The 10,993-nt window shown below is 53.0% G+C and overlaps 1 protein-coding gene across 3 annotated transcripts in view; it reads right to left on the bottom strand.

Moving 5' to 3' along the window:
• SLC12A3 (solute carrier family 12 member 3) overlaps nucleotides 1-10,993 on the bottom strand; it is a 41,006-nt gene that overhangs the window by 2,889 nt on the left and 27,124 nt on the right. For all 3 annotated transcript variants that reach the window (XM_043898534.1, XM_043898533.1, XM_043898532.1), the window contains exons 24-26: nucleotides 8,555-8,641; nucleotides 5,458-5,593; nucleotides 3,943-4,010 (exon numbers count right to left, since the gene is read on the bottom strand). In XM_043898534.1, the coding sequence (XP_043754469.1) occupies nucleotides 3,943-4,010; nucleotides 5,458-5,593; nucleotides 8,555-8,641 (291 nt within the window). The remainder of the gene's footprint in view (nucleotides 1-3,942; nucleotides 4,011-5,457; nucleotides 5,594-8,554; nucleotides 8,642-10,993) is intronic.

Below are 10,993 nucleotides of genomic sequence, written 5' to 3'. Positions count from 1 at the left end.
TCACCTTAGTTAAGAGACTGAGTTTGTGTTTTTTTGGTGCCTTTCCCAGGAAAAGGGAAGTGGGAATATTGAAACCAAACTTTCCTGCTTTGACAGTTACACTAAAGGCTAGAAATGCCCACTGGTTACTACTCATTGGAAAAGACCCTGATGCTGGGAAAGACTGAAGGTGGGAGGAGAAGGGGATGACAGAAGATGAGATGGTTGGATGGCATCACCGACTCGGTGGACATGAGTTTGAGTAGACTCCGGGAGTTGGTGACGGACAGGGAAGCCTGGCGTGCTGCAGTCCATGAGGTCACAAAGAATCGGACACGACTGAGTAACTGAAATTTGCTGAACTGCTAGTATTATACATCCTTTTCAGGGGCTGCAATTAGAAATGTCAAAGGCTTGTGGGGGCAGGGGACCTCCATCACTCCTGCTGTGGCTTTTCAAGCCCCAACATGAAGTTCCCTCCCAGAGCAGAGCCTGTCCATCTGTCTGCCTGTCTGAAGGACAGACTCCCTTGACACTCTCCCCCAGTGCCAGCGAACAACATGCTCTGTTTCTACCCACAGGATGTGTGTGGTGTAAGCTACTAATCTTTAGAAATCAAGCTGCTCCAGAACAAAGGAGCTTTTTGCTCAGAACTGCATCGCTTAGCCACAAGGAAAGGCAGCCTTGGATCTAACCTAGATGCGGAAAGATAATTGAGCTTCAGAACCAGTGTCTTGGGCTTTAAACCCCAGTCACCACCTGGCAGGTTCTGAATTTCTCTGAGACTCAGCTTCCTCATCTCCTAAGGGTGTATGCTGCGGTGGGGATGGGGGTAAAACAGAATCACTTCATAGAGTTCTGAAAACTAATAAGGCCCAGTGGATTAGGAGTTTGGGATTAGCAGATGCAAACCATTATGTATAGGGTGGATAAACAACAAGGTCTTACTCTGTAGCACAGGGAACTATATTCAGTATCCTCAGATAAACCATAATGGAAAATAATATGAAAAAGAATGTATATATATGCATAACTGAATCACTTTGCTATACAGCAGAAATTAACATAGCATTATAAATCAACTATACTTTAATAAAATAAATTTTAAAAAAATTAGGAGTTCCCTTGTGGTCCAGTGGTTAAGACTCCATGCTCCCAATGCAAGGGGCACAGGTTGAATCCCTGGTGATAAACTAAGATTTCATATGCTGCTCGGTATGGCCAAAAAATAAATGAAAAAAATTTTTTTTTATTAATAAAGCCCAATGCCTTGAGTGTCATAGAGGCACTCAATAAAATTCAATTTGATTACTCTTATTTTGACTATTACCATTTGTCTTTGGTGGCTTCCAGGTGCCACTAGTGGTAAAGAATGTGCCTGCCAAAACAGGAGACACGGGAATCATGGGTTTGATCCCTGGGTCGGGAAGATTCCTTGGAGTAGGAAATGGCAACCCACTCCAGTATTTTTGCCTGGAAAATTCCATGGACAGAGGAGCCTGGTCGGCTACAGTTCATGGGGCTGCAAAGAGTTGGACACAACTGAAGCGACTTAGCACACATGCATTTAGCTTTGAGGAGGGAGTCTTTATAGAAAAAAAAGAGGGGTCTAGACCCAAAAGTTATGCCAGAAATATGTGCTTAGTGTGGTCAAGGTTGTTGGGCTGGGTACAAGGCTGGTTTATTAGCGTTCAGTCTAAGCTGAGTTCAAACATGGATGGTTAATCAGATAAACCAGTGATTAGTAGACAGCAAACAAGCCAATTCTGCCTCAAAGCTGCTCTAGAAAACAGTCCATGTGTGCTCTTGGATGTGCTAGAAAAGGTGATTTTTGTCATTTCCTGGAGGCTTGGGAGGATTTTCTTATTCTTGGGATTTCTGGGGAATGCAGGCTCCTGGGCTCAACCACAGACCCTGGTCTAGAAGGAATTGAGGAATTTGCTGTTTTCCACGCCTCCCAGCCCCCTCAATGGTTCTGAGGCAGGGGACCCTCAGGGTGAACTTTTAAAGGCATGTCTCCGGGTTGGAGATGAGCAGAGCAGCTGCTCCCAGTGGTGCTGGCTTGATAGCCAGGGCCCTTTCAGGCAACAACTGTGGCATTTGCCATGGGGTGGACCCTGTGTGCAGGTCTCTCCTCTAAGGTGACTGTTTATTTGTATAAGCTAATCCCAGAAAGGCTGATGGGTGGGGATTGGTTTCCCCTGAGAGATCCAGAAGGTGGGGGAGTGGGAGGGGAGAGGTGACAGGAGGTGGTCCCTCCCCAGATGAAATTCCTCCTCTTATGGTTTGAGAGACTGACTCATTTTAGTGGCAAAGTTAGGGTCATAGCATGTTAGAATGAAAGAGAATCTTGGAAATAATTAATTTAACTCTTCTCTATAATCAGCGAGGGACTTCCTTGATGGTCCAGGGGTTAAGAATCTGCCTTGTAGTGCAGAGGACATGGGTTCTATCCCTGGTCAGGGAACTAAGAGCCCACATGTCTCTGGGCAGCTAAGCCTGAGAGCCACGACTACAAGTCTGGAGGCCTTAACTAGAAGAGAAACTACAGAGCTAGAGCCCACGCACCACACTAGAGAGAAGCCCACACATCACGATGAAGAACCTGAGTGCTGCAAGTAAGATCCAATGCAGCCCCCAAAAATAAACATTTAAAAAAAAAATGTATAATCAGGGAACTGAGGCTCAGAGAAGGAGAGTTACTTGCCCAAGGCCACACAGTGGGCTAATGGCAGAGACAAAATGTAAATCTGCTTCTCTGCACAGAGGTGGCACTCAGGAAGAGGTGCTTTGGCACACCCACGCCCCAGCTGGCACATCCCAAGTACCACACCCAGGGAAAGTCAGGGAGCCATCCCAGGATGAAGCCACCGTCACTGTCTTACCCGCTGATCCGGCCCACAACCAGGCTAACCTGGCCCTAGAAGCATTCTCTGCAAGATGTTGGTCAGCGGCTCGGAAATCCACCTGCTTTTCTTATTCCATGGTCCCCACATCAAAGGAAATATGGAGCACTTTCTTTGTAGAAAAGATTGTCTCGCCATAAGCCCCAGAAAGAACAGCTTCAGGCAGAGGCAGCTTCGTGGGCAGCCACCTGGGTGGTCATGAAGCGCCCCCTGAGACGGGTCCCAGGCTGGGTTTCATGCTCTGCTGCCACCAACCTGACGTCCTCAATCGCCTTTGAGCAAAGGGCCCCACGTTCTCACTGCGCACAGCCGCACAAATGCTGCGCTCCATCCTGGTCTCAGGGTGTGAACAAACAGGTTTGGCCGGCTTTCCGCAGTCCTGTGCAATCTGCGGGTGGCTCGCCCCAGGAAATGTCAGGGGCTCCTCTCAGCAGAGGGCCGCTTTCCCTCTGAGCCGGGCCTGTCCCTGGGAGAGGGGCTGGGGGCCTGGCTGACCGAGCCATTGTCACCTTTCCCTCCCTTCCACTTACGCAGCCTGGCTCAACGGGCAGCAGAGGCGGCTCCTAACCAGACAGGGGCGGCAGCAAGAGAAGCTAGAGAGTCTGACGGGCCTGGAGGCTGGAACAGCCCCGGCCAGGGCAAGGTTCCGATTCCGCTGCCCAGACCTGGCGCCAACATCAACTGGGGGTGGCTGGTGACCAAAGAGGGCTGGCCAAACGACTAGGAATTGATTTTCTTCCAGGACAAACTGGGTCCCCTTTGCCAAGCTGAGTTTGGCAGGAAAAAGCAACAGACAGGGGAAAGCAGGGGTGGGGGGAGTCGGTGAGGCCTGGGACACGGGGACCCAAGACCTCGGCCAGCTGGCGTGCAGGCGCGGGGCGTGGGGTGGATGCAGGCCAGATCACGGGCTAAGAAGCCACCCGGATTGTGTTTCTATGGGCCTGGGGCCCTTCATCCTCACAGGGGAAGGCTCGGATCCTCAGCCAGTGACCATCCCTCTAAAGCTGACACGCTGGCCTCTGCATCAGGCTTTTCCAGCACACAGGTCACTACTTACATAACAACCAGAGCAGCGTCTCGGGAGTAATCCAGCAGAATCTCGTTCAGCCTCACCTGCCGCAGGGACTGGGCAAGGAAAAGCCATGTGGTCACTTCCAACATCCTCTGAGCCATCCCCACCAAGCCCAAGTCCACATCCTTGAACATCTCAAACTGGGTGTGTGAATTGTCCCCCCAGATTATGATAGATTCTCCCACCTCCGAGAAGGTAACTGAGTGCCAAGCTCGCCTCCTGGAGGAGCCCCCAGGGTGTTTTCCTCCTGACCATGTTATTGTGGGATTGTGGTGGGGAAGAGCACCTCCCATGGAGTGGGGAGGGCTGGGTTCACATCTCAGCTCTAGGAGTTTCTGACATTGAGCAGGCACCTTGCCTCCCTGAGCTTCATTGTCCTCAGCTGTGAAATGGGTCCAACAGTGCCCTCCCTGGGGAGTCTGGGGAAGCCTGAGTGAGATGATGTATGCAAAAGCTCCAAGGGGAAGCACTTGATAAGGTGGACTCAGCAATGGCGATGGCTCTATCTCCTTTGTGACAGAGTAGGCAGGAGACTTCTGTGGACACGACACATTACTCAGCCTTTTCTCAGGAACTGGGTGACTCTGGAAGGCTCAGAGGCCGAGTGTCAGGACTGCCAGGTCAGAGAACTCCCCAAAGCTTGGGTGGGGCTGAGCTGCGGGGCGGACTTCCTCCCCCTCCAAGGCTTGTCTCTGAATATGGCGGACACTCGGGGTCTGACTGTGGACGGATACCCCCTTGGAGAGAATGGAAAACTGAGGGCAAGTGAGTTCACCCAGATCTCACATGGGCGGCATTTGGGCGGAATCACTCTGCGTTGCGGGAACTGTCCATTGTGGGCTGCAGGATGTTTAGCAGCATCCCAGGCCGCCACTTGCTAAGTGACAGTGGCCATTCCTGCTGGAAGGTGACAGCCAAAATTGTCCCCAGAAATCACCAAATGTCCCCTGAGTCCTCAGAACTACCACCATGGAACTCACAGGGAGCAGAACTGCGCCCCCCAGGCCCCAACTGCTCTCCCCACCTTAAAATGGGCATGGCAGCCCCGACTCTCCTTGAGGCCTGAGCAGAGTCCTGAAGAGGCTGCCTGGGAAGGGCGTGGGGTCCACAGCTAAGGGGAGAAGCTCAGGCACCTTTGTGGGCCCACAGAGGACAAGCTCTACCTTGACCTTCACCACCTGCCTAATGAATTCCTTCCTGCAGACCTGGAGGAACAGGGGAAGAGAGGGGGAAGGACCCCAGGCAGTCCATCGCCATGGCCAGGGAGACTCAAAATGGACCGAGGGACCAGGCTCCCACACCAAGGATGGCTCTGAGATCAACCCCTGGGTCACTCGTCAGCCTGAGCGTGTGTGGCTTGAGGACACCTCACAGGCTTGGTGCAGGGAGACTGCAGTTGAGGGTCAGGGAAAGGGGTTCAGCAAGCCCAGGTCAGATGGGGCACAGGCCCTGACCCAGGGGAGCACCCAGACTCCACCCCACCCCTTCTTTCTCCCGCACCTTGATTCTATTCTTGTTAATCTCCTCATCTGAGATCTTCCAGGGGCAGTCCCGCCTCATCTCAGTGACTGTGGCCTCGTCCTTGAAGCCATCATTCAGGCGGAAGGGTGCAATCATGTCCTCAAAGCGCTTGATGCTGGGGGCAGAGAGAGCCAGTGAGAACGGGTGAGGTGCCCATGTCAAGGGGAACTGGGTCCTCAGAGGGAGATGGAGGTGGGGGCCGTGGGGACATACATTTCAGGCTGAAACTCTTTCTGATGCTGCTGTTAACATCAAAGCAGCCTCTGTGTTGAATTCAGCCCTGACAGCTGGGTCTGACTTTGAACAGGACTTCCACAAGTGGTCCACGAAGCCTGACCTGGGATCCATCTCCACCCCCTGACCACTCCCACCCCAGGGTGTTTACTGAGCACCGCTCTGTGCTACACAAGAGTGAACAAACCAGACACCATCCCCAGTCCTCACAGAGCTCATGGTCTGCTGGGCGGCAAATAAGCAAATCGATATAGATCAGAAGTTTTATGAAAGCACACAATGAGTCCTGGGATGGGAAATAATTGGGCAGAAAGGCCTCTCTGGACCCAAGGATGCCCGTCCTTCCAAAGCTAGCTATGCACAGGCAGGGGGTATTGGAGCAAACAGAATGGAAGGTGCAAAGGCCCTGAGGCAGAAGTGCGCTTGAGCTGCTTGAGGAGCAGCAGGGAAGCCTGTGTGGGTGGAGCAAGGTGAAAGCAGGGGAGAATAGGATGCATCAGGTAAGTCAGGGAAAGGAGGAAGCACCAGCAAGGGAAACTGAAAGAAGGATCACTAAAGTGGGAGGGTTCCAGGAGAGGGCAGCATTTTGGATCCAAAGGGGCTGTTTCAAGAAGGACCGTGGTGTCAAATGCAGCTATGAGGCAGAGAACGAGGAGGACAGCGGCCGGCTCTGCAGATCTGGTGGTGCAGACATCACGGCCCAGCCTGGCGAGAGGGATTTCAGTGGAGCTGCAGGCGGGCAGCCAGACTGGAGTGAGCTGGAGAATGAGGGAGGGGTGGAAGGAAGTGGTCACAAAGAGGGTAGCATCACTTTGGAGAAGGTCAGCTGTGCAAGGGAGGAGAGAAATGGTCCAGGAAGTGGAGGCAGATGCAGGAGCAAAGATGGGGTTTGAAGACAAGATGGGCTCGGGGAGGGGGGGTGGATTCTGCATGTGGCTCCCACTGTCCTCTCCATGGGGGAAGGTCTCCCCTCCATCTCTGTTCGCAGCCTTTCTCAAGGCTCTGCTCCTCCACCAGCAGAGAAGGCCCTGTTCTCCTTTGCATTCGGGTCCATCTCTGCACCATTCCAATGCCTCTTGACATCCTCCCATTACCTCGGCCAGGGTAAACCATGGAGGGCAGGGCTGCAATTTACTCATCTCTGCCCCGGCAGCTCAAGCACAGCCCTGAGAGAATGGGGGAGTCAGTATATCCATCACTATTAACTAGTTCCTTCCTTCAAAAAAATATTTATATATTTATTTACTTGGCTACACTGGGTCTTAGTGGCAGCATGAGGGATTTTTAGTTATGGCCTGGGGGATCTTACTTGCGACATGTGGGATCTAGTGCCCTGACCAGGGATTGATCCCAGACCCCCTGCACTGAGAGCTTGGAGTCTTAGCCACTGGCCCACTAGGGAAGTCCCCTTTCTTTTCTTCTTGATGTCCTTCCTTCTCCAGGTAAACAAGAGCTAAAGAGGTCAGGACGGACCTTACTTTACTGAGAAGACAGAGTCCTGGAAAACCTCACTTGGACACATTTCCATAAGGCAATCCTATCGTAAATGTCTTCTTTTAAGAATATGCAACTGAATCATTAGGAAAGTAACTTATTCCTTCTGGCCCCACAGTTGAGCCCTGCTACAAATTCACAAAGGAGTTTGCTTCAAGTCTGCCCACTTGCCACTGGATGGGTGAGCAGGGCAGCGGTTGCCCAGACCATTCAACATCTTCCCCTCCCCAAGTGCCAGTGAGTTAGTATAACGCCAGGGGCTGCAGCCGCCGTGCTCCGTCTCAGGGCCCGGGGGACTCCCGTTCTGTTTGTTCCAGTGCCCCTCAGCCCGTGGAGGGGACGCACCTCTGCCATGGCCTCTGCAGAAGGAGCCTCCTTCCAGTGGTGTATTTCAGGGCACATGATCCGGCCACTCCTGGCCACGGCCAAGTGGACTAAAGGTGGCCAAGAAATAGACCTTCCGGTGACCTTTACCTCGGCTTGGCAGGAAGCAGTGAGCCAGCCTGGTCACAGTCCCTTTTTCAGACACTTAATTTAGGCAATGTCCGGAGAAGGAAGGAGGCAGTCTGTAGCAGAGTTAGGACTATAGGGAAAGGTGGAGATGCAGAAAGAGCTCGGAGGCTACAAGTGGGCAGAAGCCACAAATCCAGCCTTGATTGATCACTGACTCTGGGCCGGGCGCCCTGTTGAGCATGTGGATCGTCTGAGACTGTGGTTCTCAAAGTGAGGTACCTGCACCAGCACAGGAGAGCTTGTTAGAAGTGCAGATTTCCAGGCCTCACCCCAGACCTAGTGACTCAGGATCTTGGGGCTGGGCCCCCCAAGCTGTGTGTTCACAAACCCTCCATGTGATGCTGTTGTTTGAAAACCAGTCCTCTATGAAAACAACAGGGGTTGGAGAAAATTTAGAAAATCAGAGTAGATAAAATCAGCCTTTTGTGAGTAGCCAGCAGCCTGAGCTCCAGAAGTGTGAAACTGGAGACTTACTCAGCCCCAGGGTGTGTGGGGTGGGTGGGAGGTCCCTGGCAGATGAAACACCAGCTCTGCTCTAGGGGCACAACAGCCGTGAAGAGCTTCAAAGACACGTGGTCTGTGAAAAGCATGAATGGGAACATTCATTGACCTTCAGCCCAGGTGTGTTTCTGGCAAAGACCACAGCTCTGATATGCAAAGGACCACGGGGCAAGAGGAAAAAACTCAAACAGAAATTAACGGCTGCAAACTCAATCCTTCCTCTTTCTTTCCATGAGCCCAGGGTAGGCGGGGGCAGGTGAACCAGGTTGCCCTTGATTCACCAAAGAGAAAGGGCCGACCCTTCTGCCTGGAACCCCCAACACAGAAAACTCACTGCTCAGCCCGTGGCTTCTGGTTGATGTCGGGAAGGACATGAACTTCGTGGAATCCCAACCGGAACTTGCTCAGCAGAGAAATGATCCTAGAAGACAGAGATTTTTTTTTTTTAATGCATTCATTCCTTCAGTGAGTTTTCATTGAGCACCTGTGGAGGATATGTGTGTTAGCTGCTCAGTCATGTTTGACTCTTTGTGATCCCGTGTGATTGTAGCCCACCAGGCTCCATGGGATTCTCCCAGCAAGCATACTGGAGTGGGTTGCCATTTCCTTCTCTGAGGTATCTTCCCGACCCAGGGATCGAACCTGGGTCTCCTGCATTGCAGGCGACCCTTTCCATCTGAGCCACCAGGGAAGATATAGCAGTGAACGAAACAAACTCTGCCCTCGGGGATTTCACATTCTATCCTGCAAGGGAGGCAGACAATAAGTGAATATTGATAAAGCAGGTCAGATGACGACGAGTGACAGGAGAAAGGAATTGTCCTAAGTCTCCTGGGCTAGAATGCCTCACATTCTAACATCTGTGCACCTGCTGGGGAGCATGGTACGATGCCGGTTCTGATCCAGCTGGCCTGGGCTGGGACCTGGGATTCTGCATTTCCTTTTTTTTTTTTTTCCCTAATCTTCAAGATTTACTTTTGTCTGAGCTGGGTCTTTGTTGCTGCATGTGGCCCCTGCATTGGCAAGTGGATTCCTAACCACTGAACCATCAGGGAAGCCTGGGATTCTGCATTTCTAAGAAGCTCCCAGGTGATGTGTGACTGCTGGTTCACTGGCCACACTTTGAGAAACAAGGGGCGAAGGGATGGGAGGTGAACGGCAGGAAATTCCCCAGGGTGGCTGAGGGAGCAGGTAACACGTATGAGCTGAGTGTAGAACCAGGAGTAGCAAGCCAGCTAGCCCTGAGTTTGCATCCACAAGGAGGAAACAGCAACTGTGGTTTGAGGCAGTCAGGGAAGGCTTCACAGAGGAGGTGGCGATCTGGTTGGATGGTGAACGGTGGGTAAGACTGTTATAGACTGAAGAGGGTGGATAAGGGTGTTCACACCGGAACCACACAAGGAGGCTTCTAAACAGTAGTCGTGCCTCGGCCCTAGCCTGCCCATTGCATCAGAATCCCTGGGCAGGACATGGTGTTGGTGATGCCCCAGGACTAGCTGGTGGGGAGCGAGCACCCCAGGAGGAGAGTCCAAATAAGCAAAGACACAGGGGGTGCAGGGGATGGGGTGGGAGCAGTGAGGGGCTGCCTGGGACGGTGTGGAGCATGCCAGGGGACAAAAAGGAGATGAACTGCCAGGCCATTGCTGGTCCCAGAACTTGGGAGTGAACTTAGGAAAGCAGAGATGTGGGCAGCACAGGGGTGGCCTGGGGTCACAAGGAAGGCAGAGAACTTGGGCTGATCCAGAGTCAGCCGGGAGGAGAGGAGACTTCACAGCCTTTGCTTGCAAGACATCCTGTGCCCGCACAGTGCCGCGGCCTCGTCTAAGCCAAGGCCCCCTGAGCCCAGCTTTGAGTGGGAGCTGGAGCAGGAAGCCCAGAGGGCAAAGCAGCCTTTGCGGTGTGTTTACCTAATGGAGAGGAGCACGGAGAAGCAGAGGCTGCGTTTCCTGGGCAACGTTCTCCTCCGCGTTGAGGAGAAGGGCCCTCCAGTGGAGAAGCTCTCAGCGGCGGTAAGGGCAATGAGATGGGGTTGCTGGTCGCCCTTAACACATGCAGCAGGGCTCGCGGGGATGTGTGTGGTCCTGGCGCAGGACTAGGGCGGCCCAGGCCACGGGGAGCTGCCCCTGAGGCATCAGGGCAGGCACTCAAGGCCGGGCAGGACTTTCTTTCTGGCTAATTAATTGCACAGTTTGGGGCAAGCCACCCACCCCATCCTCCCCAGCCTGCCCGCACCCTCCAGCAGTCCTTGGTCCTACGGCCTTCGACCTCACTTGACCTTGCTCTAAAGCAACAGGAGCCCGAATCTAGCACATGTGTGCCATCTGCCCGACTCCTGCCACCTCCACACCTGTGTACGTGCCTTACTGTTTACTTCCGCCTCAGCTCAAGTCAACTCACACTCTCACTTAGATATGTCTTGAAAGGAAATGGCTTCACAATTTAATCAGCAAATCAGCAACTCTTGCCAGAAAGATGCGGCCAATAAAACCAGTAAACCAACATCACTCAGTTCTGGCGGATGCCATCGCCTGCCAAGCCCTTGAACCAGGCCGACTTCCTCTTGTTTAGACAGAGAATCAGCCATGGAGTTGGAGAATGGAGTCCCTTCTCACCAAGAGATTCTGGGGGATTCGCTGCCCTTCATCCCGGCCACTGAAGTCACCTCTGGTCTCACCAGGGGCGGCACCCCAAGCTCAGGGGTGCGGGGATGGGGTGGGGTGGGGTGGGGGACGTTGCCCTGAAGGATTCTAAGCTCCCGCCTCATTTCTGAGGG

Source organism: Cervus elaphus, chromosome 4 (assembly GCF_910594005.1).
Source record: "Cervus elaphus chromosome 4, mCerEla1.1, whole genome shotgun sequence".
Lineage (NCBI taxonomy): Eukaryota > Metazoa > Chordata > Mammalia > Artiodactyla > Cervidae > Cervus > Cervus elaphus.
The sequence above is the reverse complement of the archived record's forward strand: the minus strand, read 5'-3'. Positions and strand labels throughout refer to the sequence as shown.